We start from the raw sequence: 17,388 nt of genomic DNA, 5'->3' as shown, positions 1-17,388 counted from the left end.
GAACTCATCGTGTGTTAGGCTAGGTGGTGCATAGCAACTGTAGAAATGTATTCCGTTAAATTTGGCTCTTACAAATCCAGAACAATTATTTTGATTACTCTGGAGAGGTTTAGTGCCACATGCCCAGATGACAGCTTTTCCTTCCTTATCGGTGATCCAGTTTAGGCCACTGATGTGCTTATAGGGTTCTGAAATTAGTACTATGTCTAATTTTAGCTCCCGTACAGTCTGCATGAGTAGGTCTTGGGCAACCTCACAATGATAAAGATTAATTTGTAGTACCTTGATCATTTTTGAGGCTGTCTTAACATCTGAAGTGCTTTTTTAAATACAGGGCAATGACCACATCCTGCAATGTGAGCACAGTCTTCGGAATTCCCATTATCAACACAAAGGATACATCGGGCTTCCTTACCGCACTCTTTGGCTTTGTGGCCTATTTCCCCACATTTGATGCAGCTCTTCGATCTGTCATGTTTGTTGCTGCATTTGTTTGCAACGTGACCATAGTGCCAGCACCTGAAGCATTTTATAGGCCTTTGAGTAGCTCTTATTCTACAATTGACCCAACCTATCTTGATGTTTTGCCGCTCTGTTAAGGTTCTTGCCAGTTCAGCTGCTACTCTAATAGAAGCCGTAAGTGTTCCTCCGTATGCTTTGCGAAGGGACTTGACACAGTGTTCAGAAATATGGCTTCCTCCGCCAGTTATTTTCTGTAGGGCTTCTACGATTTCAGGCACCGTCGTGGTTTCGTCTAGGTCCTTAATCTCTAATTCCTGTTCAGGTACTTTGCATACTACCGTAGCATCTTTTCCAAGAACTGTGGAAATGGTGTTTCTTATCTCCTGCGTTTTATCTTTTTGATTTTTCGCTAGGATAAGAAGCATATCGCCCGTAGCCGTCCTTCTAATTTTATCAACACATTTGCCTATATGATCCGCGGTAGCATCTTTTTTGACCCGCTTAAGGATCTCGGCGTACTGATCCTTCTGGCTTGGGCGAATGATAAGAGCACTCGGACGCGTTGCTACTTTTTTCTTGGGTTGCTTTTTCTTTTTTACCTCTTTCCACTCCGAGTGATCGTGTGGAAGTGGCGGCTTTGGCTTCAGCTCTGGCCTTACCGTAACTGCTAAGTCCGTTGTATTAGCTTTTCGCAGTTTCGGTGCCTGGCTGATCTCCAAGGGTGAAGAGCGTTCCGTCCTTTTGACTTTTCGCGCTTTTCGGCTCTTCGGTGTTGCCGATTTGCATTCTTCTTCGGTTTCTTTTACAGTCGTGTCCGAATACGTTCTGTAAAGAGACGGTGACGTTTGCACTTCTCCTACAGATGTGGTGGCGTTTGATTTTCCGACGCTTCCAATTTCCCTGGTGATCTTTGCAAACGATGTACCTAGCGCGGCCACATGTTTGCGGATCTCTCCATGAACGTTTAGTTTGCCCTTTATGTACTCCGCCAGGGCAGTGATTGTATTTTCGTGGAGCTGTAGTGCCTTCTTCAACTCCATATTACTTTCATTTTCGTTTGTTTTTTTGATTAATTTATCCATGCTGTTCCCACGAGAACCTAGGGAAATATACAGTCCGCTTCGGCAGAGCCCCGGTTACCGAAGTAAGGCCACTTAAGTACGCCTGAGGTGGGACCTGGTACCCTCAGGGGAGCGCTTGCGACGACCATACCCTGTCGCCTTCCAGTCCTGGGCACGCTAGACCACTGACATCGGGTTGTGTTTTGTCCGCGAGGGCTATTTTATTTCACCCCTACCCTGTTTCGCAAATTGCGACTCTCGGGCTTTCCCCTATCCGCAACCTTGGGGACGCGCCACGTAGCAGTACAACTCAGCCCGTGGTGAGTGTGCGCGTGTGTTTGTGTGTTTGTGTGTGTGTGTGTGTGTGTGTGTGTGTGTGTGTGTGTGTTTGAGGACATTTAATTTACTTAAATTAATTATTTTTCATCTAGAACTAACGTAATTGAGTATCGACCCTTGACATCGTCGTCGAGTTGCCAGCTTATCGGTTTTTATAGGATACACATTGGAGAGTGCTCGAAGGGTCTTCGAACTGATTGAGCCACAACCATTCCTTTACTAGATTACCAGGTGCAGGCAAAAGTTTCATCTATACGTTGTTGACATACCCAAAAGTCGAACTAAACAGTTTGACAGCTCGTTTTTGGCGAGAGTCGTCAAGATTTGGAACGACATGCCTTGGCCTATTTTTCCTGATGAGTTAAACTCAGGCCTTTACTCTAGCCTTTAAGATTAGAGTGAACAGGTTACTTTAGGATGGCGTGTGCCACCTTCGTTTTTATATACACTTTCCATCAGGTGAGATGGAAGACAAACGCCTATTCCATTACAGCTATGTTAAAAAAAAAAATTATTCATATGTTTCAAGAGGTAATTTAACAGCGGTGAATCCAGAAGAATTATCACCCTTCTAGAAGATTGTAAAACATGGACTGATCAAGCGGAGCATCCAGTTGGCTAGTCAATATTGATGGCTGCCGCTTATATACATATAATTTAATAAACATTTACTTATGTATATACATAAGTATATACAACTATGTATATGTATATGAACGAAAGTAACCGATATAACCTTGAAGATTGGCAAGTTGGAATGGCAATTGGCAGGCCAGAGAAGAATGCAGCTTCAGCTTTAAAGTTCTGGGGTAAAGACCAGAGCCTGGCAAGCGTAGGAGGTCCACCGAAATGTTAAACAGATGACTGTATTAATGTCGTTGGAAGTTGCCGGATGCATGCAGCTTCCTTCCGGTCTTATTTGAAATATATGAGGGTAGCCTATATCTTCCAGTGAATGTCCCACGGCTGATGAAATAACACTTACTTGAGTAGTATTAGCCCAGACGTAACAACAGAATTACGAGTACTATTGTGGGTTGCGGGTTCTATTCCAGCAAAAATCAATCTTATATATTTCACACTTTGTAAATTAATTATACACAATTGTTTTATTTATTTGAACTCTTCTTATACTATTTATGTATGAAGCCAAACTTAATGCCGAAGGCATTCTCTATCATCTATCTTTCATTACAGTTAACCGTTTAGGCGGTGCGGAGATAAATTAATAATAGTAAGTTAAATAAGTAAATATCATAACAGATAAAAAAAGAAGGAAACACCTTATATAAATATATTAATGGCTACCACTTACCATCATTAAATGTAGATATACCATAATAAATATATTTAAATATCTATATATATGTAAATATAATAAATAATAAAATCCAATTATTGTAATTCCGTCAGCTTGTCAAGCAACAGGTTTCGAACCTTCGCTTTGAATGCACAAGGATTCCTGAACATCTTGTTATCAAGGAGGAGAGTGGATAAAAAATTGCCACTGCTGACAATCAAGTTTCCAGAAGATGGGCAGCAGCGTCTTCTGCATATCATAATACCACACTGCGATAGTCAATCCTTCTGCCAAGTGTGGCGATTATGGTATATCCCACAGATATCTTTGGCGGAGGCCTATGGGCTGAAACTACAATACGTGGCGTAAAAATCAAGGAGGAGTCAATAGCCTCCCTGATAAGCGGAAAAGACACTAAAAAAGACTTCCTCGCATATTGCAAAAAAATCATTATGATAGCAATAGACAAAAATAAAACTTAAGGAAAATTTAGAAATGTAAATAGATAGATAATAAGAAATAAATGTGATAAAATGTAAAATACAAAATGTGATAATAATGTAAACAAATAGAAATAAAGATATAAAATGTAATGTGTAACGAGGGAGGAATAAAAGGTCACAGAGCAAAAGGGAAAGACAGCAGAATTGTGGCATGAAAGAATAGACCGAAAGACAATGTGAAGTATGAAAGGAGAGAATGTAAATAATAAATAATAATGTGAATTAATAAATTTGCCCATAAAGTCCCTATCCCACACAAGATAGGGGTACGAGTTACAAAAAAAAAAACTACAATACGACATTGAATAAATATTTAGGAGAGCACACTAAATATTATGCATGCTAAGCAATCTACCCAGCTTAGCATTGCGGATGTTAAATATATAATAAGTTTAAATTATAACAATTGGTTACATTTAACCTTGTATTAACAAATAATAACTTAACCTTGTCTAAAGGTACCGCTTAATAAACATAAGACACGTTTACATGGATACAATATCTAGATAGATTTTTTTTGGTATCATTTTATTTATACCACTAGAGTGGTTAAAAGAGAAAAGCCCTATTTTAAGTTAATAGCACGGAATACAAAAGTTGCAGATTTTGAAATATAATACTCCGGACAGCTACGTGTTGTTTTTGTCGTAGAACTATATTTAGTTGGTCTTCAACAAAAGCATGAATAACGTATGCCTCGCTACCAATTTAATAATATTATTATTATTATTGTTACATTTATTATTATTGTTACATGCACTGTGCATTTGCACCAACACCAACACAAGGCCATAGCAATCTGAACATCAGTGGCATTCCAATACCATCCGTCACTAAGTTCAGGTACCTAGGGTCGACCTTAAGTATCGATGCAGACTCAACCGCTGATGTCAAGAACAGGGTACAAACTGCATGGATGAAGTGGAGGGAAGTGTCAGGCGTTCTATGTGATAACCGTATGCCCATTAAGACCAAGGGTAAAGTCTACAAAGCAGTTGTCAGACCAGCTATGCTCTACGGCTCGGAATGCTGGACTGTAAGTCAGAGACACGAGCAAACACTTCATGTCAATGAGATGAAGATGCTTAGATGGTCGGGTGGCGTCACTAGAATGGACAAAATACGGAACGAATATATGAGAGGTTCGTTTAAGGTAGCTCCGATACCCAGCAAATTACAGGAAAAAAGATTACGATGGTATGGCCACATTCAACGGAAACCAGATAACCACGTAGTAAAAACTGCCTTAAGCCTCCCAGAATTCCCAAGAGGGAGAGGGCGTCCAAAAGCTACGTGGTGGTCTAATATCAGAAAGGAACTGGAAACCCTTCAACTTGATGCAGGGACAACCCAGGATAGAGTGGCCTGGCGCAAATTGATAAGGAGACCCGACCCCAAATAAAGGGAAAAGGGAAAGAAGAAGAAGAAGATTATTATTATTGTTACCATTATCATTATTATTATAAATATAATTGTTTTTATCTTTATTGTTATAATAATAACAATTGTTGTGATTGTTACTAGTGTTATCATCATCATCATTATTAATATTATTATTACTATTATTATTATAATCATTACTATCACTATCGTTATTGTTGTTGCTGTTGTTATTACATACCGTATAGACATTCTTTACCAGTTACTCTAAGGTGGTGCAAAGATAAAAGTCAGGTATTTAAATATCTTAGAACAATTTATTTAAATACATAATTTTATGTCTTTATAGATATATAGATATTTATGAAAATGCTATAGTTAGTACATGAATACTAAATAGGAGAAGAATATTTTAGATTTAACTTGAAGTACAACGAAACTGTTAAATGAAGCATCGATTGCTATGTTTAAAAGGGTATATTGTGATCAAAGCCTTCTTATAAGATCTGACGTGAGCGACCATATCTTGGATCCATATATCATCAGAAGCAACATACATTGGTCAAAGACCCTCATCTAATACCGTTATATTTATTTAACTTAATAAATATTCAAAATATAGATTAGATACAGATAAAAAATAATGACTGATCTTTCGTTTGCTAGACTAAATATTATATATGATTTTTTCTGCGACAGTGTACCAAAATTAATAATTAGGTAAAATAAATGAACGTTTCATTGAAAATTTTGTGCAAGTGTAAACGCAGCTTAATAGTGACTGCGATGATCCAAATAACGATAGGTCGAGATGCAGGCGAGCGGCCGTGTATGACGCCGCAAGGAATTCCAATATTTCATTAGTGTGTCTGCAATAGCTCTTTGTGCGACTCACGCAGCAATTTGACCATACCTACATTATTAGTCTTGTGCAAAATGGAGACCACATGTCAGTCTATAGAGCGATTAGAAATGCTTTATTAATTACTGTAATTATAAACATTATTACGTTTCTTCATACCGTAAATATCAATTTATTGAGGAGGCCACACTCGCCTTCATTATAATGGAAAAGGATGCAAGAGAGTCCGTCCTCAAATTCTTCAGGAAAGTTGCACAATAAGTAATTAATAGGAATAAAACATAGTTAAACATAAAATATTATAAGTCTTATTATATATTTAATCTTATTAAGATAGATTTATTGAAATTAAAATAAAAATGTAAAATTGATGTACATGAGAAAAATAAATAAACTAAATAAAGCTGTGATACTGCAATAGAAAATACAACTGAAGTGTTTGAGGATGGATGAAAGGAATGGAATAATTAAGAAAGGAAGATGGAATTATGGAATGATAGAAGGAAGAAAAAAAGATATTGTGAACAATGGAAGCCGAGGACGAAAATAAAAAATTCATGAGAAAAAATAGTTAAGAAATAAAAAAACCCTGTTCCCAACAAAATAGGGGTGGAAGGAGAAGTCCCAATAGCGGAGGCCTCTGTAAAATTAAAAAATATCAATTTAAATATTACATATTATAAACCATACACAGGATGATCGGAAAATTTTGTAAAAGCTTTCATCTACAGTTCATTTGCTGTCGATAAATCTATGTTACACTCCCTATCTATAAATCAATGGTTTCAGAAATAATTACTACAAAATATACTAAGAGATCCCTGCAGATTTTGTATTGTCAGAAGTTACATGTCTGTCTCATTTTAATACACAAAAATAATTAAACGTAACATTAAATAGTGTTAGATCTATTTATAATCACTTTATACAGAGTGATTATATATAAACCTAAAGCCTTTATAGAGTAAATGTATAGCTCATTTTTTGTGAAAAATATATGGAGCATCCAATCGAAAAATCAATGGTTTTAGAAATAATAAATAAATTATTATCTTAAAATTATTTACGATTTATAAAAGTTAAAACATTTTTACAAATTTATTTTTATTTCAGTATGATCAATTTATGCAGAATGATGCGAAATAGATAGATGAAAAGGCTTTATATAGGTATATGTATAGTATTTAATAGTTTATGTTGTACGGAAAACTTTATTTACATGTAAGTTTATTTACTGCATCAAATTTAATAGTATCGAAACTCACCTGCAGTACAATAAAAAATATAAAACATATTTCTGTATGATTGCTTTTAACATCCGTTTAATGTCTTAATAATTAACAATTATTACATACATATATAAGTTTTCTGTGTACTGGAATTTAGTATGATTTTTCTTCTCGTTTTCAGCCGATGCACGCCCATTACTGGGCATAGGTATCCCACAAAGATCACCGCGATGACTGGTCTTGCGCTGCTCGTATCCAGCGACTTTCGGCGACCTTAATTATGTCGTTGGTACACCCAGAGGAGAGCGAGAGTTGCACGAGCAATGTGAACCCCCAACTGCCAATTCAGACGAGCAATTCTTCGAGCTACGTCGGTAAAACTCCGAGCATAGCTCTCTCCATTGCTCTTTGGTTGACCTTCAGCCTTCATATGAAGCCCGTCGTAAGTGACCACGTCTCGGATCCATATGTCATCACCGGTAACACCCATTGGTCAATGATCTTCATCTTCAAACATTGCGCTATATATATATATATATATATATATATATATATGTGTATATATATATATATATATATATATATATATATATATATGAATTCAGTTAACAATATTTTTAAATGTTTTTGGATTGACTGTCGTCTTGTTTGACAGTCAAAGACAGTTAATACCTTTTTTTCTACAGTTTGTATGGGAAAATATTTGTATTATTGCAATGTTTCTATTTCTTATTTCCATAAAAAAAAACTGTGTGTTAACTAAAATATTGCTACAATACTTTGCCAAATTGGTAGTGCCAATCTCGATTTATGGGTAGAGTAATTTTGTTATTTATTTATTTTTGTATATTTATATGTTGTTTAAGCCTTGTGATTGTAAGTTTCTGATCCGCAAAGCACTAGTATAAAATAATCTACGGGCTTTCTTATTTTCTGAGAAGTACAACCCGGGTATCTTCAAGGTCTTCACCCTATGTTCGAATATATCGCTTTCCAACAGGCGAGTTGATGATCAAAGACGAACTTATACCCCATAATAAATTTATGCAAAAGTGTCATGATAATATTTTTATTAAGGCAACTTTGTAATATATTACCATAAATGTGTAAAAAATATTTAATGGAAACAGGCGTTACTTTGCGGAAGTCCATCGTAAGTAAGAAAAGGAGCAATATTTAGCCACTACCGCAAATGCACTGGTAGTCGTGCAACAAAGTGCACCACACGTCAGCCCGCTGCTAAATGCGTATGCAGCAAACAATGCGAATTACATAACTGCCACCTTTAAACCTTGAGTGGTTTAACGTGTTTCACCCCTCCACGGGGCATCTTCAGGAGTTATGTTACACCGATTAGTGCCAAACACAGGGTCCTGGCTCTGTGTGAAGTGGCTAAATATTGGTCCTTTTCTATCTTTGTAATATACCATAAATGTTTAAAAAATATTTTTAATTAAATAAAAAAAATATGTATAAAATTTATAACTCACGCTTTTTTTTCCGTATACTAACCTACCTTAATTAAAGGGCGACTCATTTCAGACGAAGGATGTCATCTGTATCCCTAGTAGATTTATAAATCAGAATTGAATTCACGACTTACAATCTCACGTCTTAATAATTTCCAACCACTGAGCCTTTGATATTATTTCGTAAGCAAGCGTGTAAGTAATGCTTAGTCATTGTAAGAGGAGTTCCGTTAGCAAGGTTAAAATTGTAGATCCATGTTAATGGAAATCAATAAAGATATTTATTGAAGATAAGAAACTTATCAACAAGCATATAGAAACATTATAGCAAATTATAAAGCTATATTTATATTTGGTACAACGAAGGTATTATCCTTATTAAAAAGGACAATTAAACAACATAAATTGTTATAAGCAGAAGTTTATTTCTGAATGTCACTGGAATGGCAGTTCACTGCACAAAGACGAAAGCACGAATAAGACACGAAATTAATACAGATGCGTTGGAGACAATAAGTCGAGGAATTAAACAGATTAAAGATGAAAATAAGGAATATATATATTTAATGGAATCAGGCGTTACGTTGCGGAAGTCCATCCTAAGTAAGAAAAAGACCAATATTTACACACAGATTCAGACACAGAGTCTCTCTCTCATCAAAAACAATCAATAACTCCTGAAGATGCCCCGTGGAGGGGTGAAACACGTGTTGAGTGATTTGGCGGTGGCGGTTGTGTGATTCGCATTGTTTGCCGCATACGCATTTATCAGCGGACTGGCGGGCGATGTACTTTGTTGCATGACTGCCACTGCATGTGCGGAAGTGGCTAAATATTTGTCCTTTTCTTACTAAGGAATATACAGTCAACAAAGAAATATATATAATAGCGTACTAAAATCATCTATTTTGAGAATAGATACACAAATAGAATAAATGTATGCACATACAGTAGAAATAAAAATAGTAACATAAAATAGATAAGTAGATATAACAGCAGGATACTTTGGTTTATCTACGTATCACCTTATTACAGATTCCATCTCGGAAATAAATCTAACAAAGTCTCTCAAAGGCTTTCTTGATTAATTCTGAGCTTGTTAATAAACCCCAGACATACATTAGTTACTCCCAAAAAATTAAATGCTTTCAAGTAATATAAGTATATAGTTTTAATCTTCCTAGCGTTAAACCTTCTAAAGTTTATCGTAAATGATGAATGAGATGTCGGTCACACTTCATGACACGCGTGCCGGACATCAGATAGCTCGGAGAATAAATGACACTTGTTAATTGGACGATCGTTCCACCTTGCCTAGACTACGACAGATTTATATATTAGATTAATAATTGAGAACCGGTCCGGTATCATTTGATATAAGTAACCGAGGTTTTACTTTAAGTTCTCTAAAAGTTATAACTTAGTCAGTGACATTTTCATAATAAATCACATAGTAATATTCTTGTCAGCAAATATCATTAAACGGTTTTATTTAGTTCGACCCGTACGGAATTTATTTGTTTATTTATTTGGGTCAAAATTAGAAGTTGAAATTTAAGCACCTTCCCGTTGTCAGATTGATCTGAAATTTGGTACACACATTTAATTTAGATGACAATACAATATAATAAAATCAATAACATTATAAATCTAAGATAGCCGCCGATTCAAAATGGCGGATTACATATTTTTCCTTAACCCCCATCAATATGGGTATCAAATGAAAGAGCTACACTGGTAAAATACGATGATTATGTCAAAATTTTAAATTCAAGATGGACGCCGTTTCAATATGGCGGACTAGGTACATATTTATTTCCACAACCACCACAATATGGGTATGAAAAAACCGTTTAACTTAAAAGTTTTTCAAATGTATTTATTTTTAATAGTAGTTGATTGTTAAATATTTCTGCTACCTTTTGTTAATACCTGCCCCGATAAATGCCTCCTGTAAAACATACATAAATATATTGAATATATTGTGAGAGGATATATGTGTTCGGACTATACAAGTGACTCACTATATTTCTATTAACCATTGCAATTCTGTGCGTTGCCGGGCGTCAAACCAGGTCTCTATCGTTGTATGTTGCATTGAAAAAATTATGTGTGAGTCGTATCCTGTAAAATGATGGGATTCATGTTACTTAATTTAGTTTAATTTTTGTTGTTGTCAAGGACCATGGCTTATATACCACCTTAACGCCGCTTTGGAGGAACTGCGTATCGAGCCACGACAGTTCATGCCGTACGTCGCCGCGGAATGTACGAACTGTAATAAATTTTTAATTTTTACTTGAGGTTTTATTATTATCACCATAACACCAACTTATGGATACATAATCGACATACATATGATTTAATCTATGGCCATAAGAATATAAGTAAATTTGAGAAGAACATATACATAAGATTGGCACTATAAATAAAGAAACTTATACATTTATCAGGGCTTTATAAAATTATTAAATTTTTTATGAGTAATTGTACACAATGTATATTCACAGTACACTCCTGTGTAATATATCTAAGTTATTTTGTAACATATTTAAGAAGTTCATAAAACAAAAACTTATCTGTCGTTATTAAAGCTCTGGAATGAATTGCTCTATCTACTTTCTCTTTCTCTCTCTCTCTCTCTTCTTGGCATTTATTATTCCCATCTGATAGTGGAGTCTGCCTTCTTCGTTTTCCGCTTCCATTCCACTCTATCCGACGTTTCATTTTCGGAAACATTACAGAACCTCATGTCATTTTTGGACCACATCAATCCATCTAGCTCTATCTACTGTATTAAGAATATTGTGAAAGTGTCCATAAGAAACACACTTCTGAGTTTATTGTGACCTCTTCTCAGATGAACCTGTTGAAACCCTTGTATCCTTCTTTTTTTCTTAACTTCTAAATTTTATTTTCTAGACTATCACATGTCACTGTAAACGATGTTATGTCGATATTTATATGAATATAGGATAAAAAATTTTGTGTGTTAACAAATGTTATTTCTCACATGTTTTTGGAAAAGTTGTTGCTGTTAACGGGGGACTTTTATAGCATCGTTTATACTGACTTTACTAAACTGAACTTTTTTTAAAAAAATACTTGGCACTCGTATTTCGCACGAGTTCGCAAGAAGGTAGTGTCTCTACCTGTGTAGAGGTGTGTAGTGTATTGTTGTGGGAAAGAGAATCCGGATCTTTCCACGGATCGCTCACGCTGTTTGCGGTTCTGGGGACAGGATGCCTCCTAAAACAGATCTTGCAGAGAGGTGTGTATTGTTATATTGTAAGAACGCGGTATCGTGTGCGATAGGTAGGTGCAGTAGTTGTTTATGTTGTGTTTTTCTAAGTTAGCTTTTAGCAAAGCAAGTCTTGAGAATAAACGTACTAACGAATACTAGTTTCTATTAATTTAGTACTAAAGTGGGCAATTTAAATAAACCTATGTGTAGTAGTATAAATAAATAAGTCCGAGAATTGCACAGAATTATAATGTAACTTGATAACACGGTTAACGAAGATTATCGATGTAGAAATGACACAATCATTACTTAGTGCATGTGTACTTCAATTCTATTTCGAAGACAGGTCATCGGGTATGGCGCGAATTATTTACGCAGTGGCTTAAGCACCATTAGTGCTCCCACAACCGCTGAGTGCTTATGCAATAGAATACGGGGGCTGAGGTAAAAGGGAAACCTGTGGCTTGTGTGTTGTATTTATTTAATATTTTTCATTGTACACTCGAGGATACATTTAAATAGTTTCATAGTAATAAACAATAAAGTACAATGAGCGGTTTTATCACACGTGGCAATATCTTACAGACAACCATAGTATGGAAACAGTAGAAGTATAAATAATGTGTTGTTAACGTATACAAAACATACATAAATATATAGCGTATATACTTAAAATAAATAGGTTATGACACATATTACAAATATAATACAAAAATAAATAAAAGCATCAAATTGATTTGGATCGCAATTGTCTCAGATAGAATAAAGAAACACAGGAAGAAAAATAAGTGAATTAACGGATAAAAAATCATAGATCTAGTAAATAGTTGTTAACTATATTCTTAAAAATGCTAGTGACTTAGCACGTCTTATACTGGTCTGTGTGGTAAAAGATTTGGCTTTAAAGGAAGAAGAATGCGCCGGCACTTTTAATTCAGATTCTCTGATAATCTTAAAGCTCATGTATATTATGAAGAAATTGAAACCTTGATTTGAGATAATCGGGAGTGAGCGGATTGAAAAGAGTATAGATTAGATAAAGTATGTAAGCATTCCGGCGAAGCCTTACGGGTAACCAATTGAGCTTAGCTTTTACTATGTATTTAAATAGCATTAGCCTTTGAATACCGGTGGCGCAAAAAGATTAGCGAGGACAACATCTTCTCACTTATGAAAGATGACAGTGACAGGCCGGCGTTCCTCACATGCTGCAGGAGGATAATGGAAGTCGTAAAGAAATAAAACTGATACAGGTCGGGTAAGCAACAAAATAAACGGGAGATAAAGAAGGGAAAAATAAAACCAGAATTAAAACAGGTGGGAAGAAATAACAAAAAGTTAGGTTAAAAAAATAAAAACTGTGGTAAATTGTGAAAATTTGTAATAAATTAGCATATTAAATAAGAATGTAAAATAAGCCAAAATTAATATAAACCAAGGTAAACGAATGTTGAACGCGGATCTGTGATATTTGAAGAACTAGGCAAAGGAAGTGAGGCGATGAATGAACGGAAATAAGTATGAAAAAGAATGAAAGAAAATTGTAGAATGAAAGAGGAAGAAAGATCTATCATTCGAAGAATGTTAGAGGAGTACAGAAATAAAGGGAACAAATGGTGAAAAAATCATTAAGGAATATCAAACCCTGTTCTACAATAAAAATAGTATTAAGATGCGAAATATAAGTAGGTCAATAAATCCTCACGTTGAAATGCTGCTTATTATTTTTCTCTCTTTTATAGGTCGATAGGATCTGTAGGCGGACCAAAGAAACCTTACGTAAAGCTCAGCTGATTTGTAAATTTAAGGGCAGGTTCCACAGCGTGCAGAATATCTGTCGTCGGATGTGCTTGGTTTTAATTAAAGTTAAGGCTGTTAGCCCGAGAACTTTTACACCTTCATCGAAACTGAGGTCTAGACTGAGGTCATTTAAAAATAAACCAGAAACTGGTCAGATGCTTTCGAGTTGTACGATGACGTACGTATGTAGTAAACCGCTCTACCCGAATAGAGCTAAGCAGAGGAAAAGGTTATATAAATAATAATATCTAAAAAAAAATATTTTACTTTTCTTATTTATTTAAACAATAAGCTTATTTTATCCCAGCTATAAAATCAACGTTAAACAATTTAATATTATACGAACCTATCAACACCAACTCTTGCACTTAATGGATAATTTATCTAATGAACTAAATAAACAAATTATCTTGGAAATGAATCTTATTGTAAAGGAGTGAGAGTTCAAAATACACATAAAATTATAGAAATCGTGTGTGAAAATGTTTTAGCAACATATTGGGCCAAACAGAGCGTCTTCCCACGAATACGAAATGCAGATATGTCGGTCTCACACGTTTCTAGAACTATCATAAAATCTATGTTACATTTGAAATGGTGTTATGGGCTTGCTTGTTAGGTTTATGATCTCACCTGACATTTCTGAACCAGCTCATGTGATAAATAAACAAATTATGCGGATTGCATCTCATATTATAAAGATGATCGTATAATCACATAAGACGAAAATAAATAACCAAAAAATATATTTATCTTACCGACGGGCTTTATGCTATCTACACATTATCATCCCGTCGCAGTATAAAAAAAGAAAATATATCGCAGATTCTAGCCATTCGTACAAAATATACATAAATAATTTTCTTTTCTTGAACTACAAGAATCAAATGATTTAATTATGATTTAATTGTAATGCTTTATGGTACATGATATTTTTTATTATATTACAAACTATCACGTCTCTTTTTTGTTTTGATAAACATTAAATTAATTATAGACAATGAACAATACTCATTCTGTTATGTACTCATATTCCTTATTTAAATATAACATCTTAAAATGTCTTTTGTCCGACGTCAAATATTTGACTTTTAACAACAGATGCTTTTATTACTCAGTGGATTATACAAGGAAAGTAGCATTGTTAATATTTTCCTCGCAATAACTCTATTTTTCTCGAACCACTTTTACAATAATTATAATAAATTTCAAAATAACAGTGGACGTCCATAGTGTATTTACAAGGCACCGTAAAAACTGGATGTACCAAAGATTCAACTGCAAAAAGTCTATTGATTTGTAATAAACAGAATTAGATTTTTTTATAAACTGCCGGAAAACATTATTGGATTATCTTTAACAAAATTCATTATTCAATAAACGAATATTTAAATGACAAGAATCTTTGGTAATGATGTCGCCTGATTATTTTGGTTTTATTTAGGCTACATCTGACAAACTTTATATTAATAAATCTGTATTGTTAAACTATTAAAAGATATGTTATTGTAGAGTTTCTTCCTGGTTCTTCTCCATAACTATAATAACTTGCGAAGGAGAGTAGATATCTAATGGATTCAGGTGTTACTTTGCGGAAGTCCATCCTAAGTAAGAAAAGGACTAATGTGTAGCTACTTCCGCTATGTAGCAGTAGTCGTGCAATAAAATGCACCGCCCGCTAGCCCGCTGATAAATGCGCATGAGGTATTTAAAGTCAACGACTCGGTAAGTTACTTTTAATATTTTCTATATTACCAACGAAATCTTTATATCACAATAGCTTTAGTATTGGAAACATTACAAAAGGTAGAGAATAATGTAAACGTAAACATGGCTTTTATTAGTACTATATTAAAGATGATTTTGTTACAAATTTTGTACCTATGCATCTATGATTTTTGACGTAACTCTCTCTCTAATGTTACTTGCTATATGTATATCATTTCAGGCATAGGTATTCCACCACAGAATTGCAATATCATTGGTAGGAGCCTGGATTAAGCATCTTATGATCACCTTGACAAGGTCAATCCAACTTGAAGATGTACGTCCTTCGCTGGGCTTGTCAGATCGTGGTCTCCATTCTTTCCCAAGACCTAGCATTCACCTGTTCTGCCACTTCACCTCGCCACATATCTCCTGAACTTTTTTAAATTTACTACAGCCTCTTCAAAGTAATGTTAACGGCAAATAAAGGCAATGAGATTAACATAAACAAATGAAGAAATTTATCGTCGAAAACAAGGTGATATAACACATGCGTTAAAAATACCGTTACGTTATAAAACTATTAGTTTCGGCACATCGTCCGCTTTGATTTTATGTTTTATTTTACTGGATGCTTGTGTGGCAACGTATTTGTGGTGTTGCAAGCGACCGATGAAGGTATTAATACCGCGTGGCTGGGGGCCAGGAATGAATGGGCAGCATGTACCTGAGTATCATATGGCGGAGGCGTAGTTAAAGCGATTTTGACTAAATTTATTTGGTATTTTAGTAATTAAATGGTACTCGTATCTATATCGATATTTACATAATAAACATACAGCTATTCGAGCCTAATGATAATGATAGATAAAAAAATGACGAAAAATGAATTATGATAATGTACGTAGATTTGTAATGATATTTTATTTATGTAGATGTTATGAAGATAGGAGTGCAATAATTAATAAAAAGAATAGTTATAATAATGACGATGATGATAGTAATAGCAATGAAGATGACTAAGACGACGAAGATGATGACGATGACCACGACCATGACGACGAAGATGATGACGACCATGACGACGAAGATGATGACGACCATGACGACGAAGATGATGACGACGATGACTACGACGATGACGATGATAAGCGTAAAATTAATATCAATACTTCTAATTAACAGATGAATGGTGTTTTGATGGTTGTTATTAACCATGTCTAGATTATGACGAGGCCATAAGTGAATAGTAAGTAAACATTCATCTAATGAACAATATTATATATTGAAGTTATAAGTGCATACGAAGTTATTGAAACCATTTTTAAACCCAAAACTGTAATAGCAGTTTCTTGTTGCGGTATGAATATTTAATCCTATATTAATGTGATGTAATGTTCTGAGCCGAATTTATCCCAAGAGCTCTTATACCCGCAGAATCTTCAACAGTCTAGATATATAAAAAAGTATTTGAACCTAAAGATAGAAAGTTTCGTATTTAGAACCAATATATAAGTTAAATAGCAAGACGCCCACTGTAAGGCATATGCCTCACCTAAAGATATCTATTTAACATTATATCATAATTGTTACGCCTGGTAGGCAGGTTGATGGTCGCAGGTAGGTATTATGGTACGAAAAAGAGGTTGCTGCCCATGTTGAAACTTGTTTGTAAGCAGTGGTAACCCTAAATATTTAATGCATAATGTTTCAATGATATAATATTGTATCATTCACTCGAAAATTATTTTTAAGCTATATCAACCCTATATAATTAATGCACATAACGTCTATTATAAAAGTTCTCGGGATTTGATCCCGAAATCGACGATCACAAGTTTCAGTCGTTGACCGCTAGGATATCGCTGCTCAAAATACCAATATATAAGTATTATTGTTAAAGAAAGAAAACACGGTTAAAATTAAATGCTTTGAGCTTGACATAATGTCGCATTAAAGCAAAGTTTTATACGCGTGACAATATAAAACATACTCTCACTGGCTTATGTCATGTTTAAAGTCTATGCTGTTC

The 17,388-nt window shown here is 34.7% G+C and overlaps 1 protein-coding gene across 1 annotated transcript; it reads left to right on the top strand.

The window, feature by feature from the left end:
• The first annotated feature begins 7,416 nt into the window (after window positions 1-7,416).
• On the top strand, window positions 7,417-16,538 carry LOC137921724 (nucleophosmin-like). Its single transcript, XM_068764537.1, has 3 exons — window positions 7,417-7,615; window positions 10,787-10,873; window positions 16,381-16,538. The coding sequence occupies exons 1-3, from the start codon at window positions 7,417-7,419 to the stop codon at window positions 16,536-16,538; spliced, it is 444 nt and encodes a 147-aa protein (XP_068620638.1).
• Window positions 16,539-17,388: the final 850 nt, after the last annotated feature.

The sequence above is a fragment of the Battus philenor genome, unplaced genomic scaffold (assembly GCF_028537555.1).
Source record: "Battus philenor isolate CCGP_79_NKW_IND1 unplaced genomic scaffold, ilBatPhil1.0.hap1 SCAF_19, whole genome shotgun sequence".
Taxonomy (NCBI): Eukaryota; Metazoa; Arthropoda; class Insecta; order Lepidoptera; family Papilionidae; genus Battus; species Battus philenor.
The sequence above is the reverse complement of the archived record's forward strand: the minus strand, read 5'-3'. Positions and strand labels throughout refer to the sequence as shown.

Excerpts from the sequence above, each read along its gene's own strand:
- LOC137921724 (XM_068764537.1), top strand. The coding sequence starts at position 7,417 with ATGTCGTTGGTACACCCAGAGGAGAGCGAGAGTTGCACGAGCAATGTG. Across the intron at positions 7,616-10,786 it reads GGATCCATATGTCATCACCG|GACCATGGCTTATATACCAC; the intron begins GTAACACCCATT and ends GTTGTTGTCAAG. Across the intron at positions 10,874-16,380 it reads GCCGTACGTCGCCGCGGAAT|ACGACGAAGATGATGACGAT; the intron begins GTACGAACTGTA and ends AAGATGACTAAG.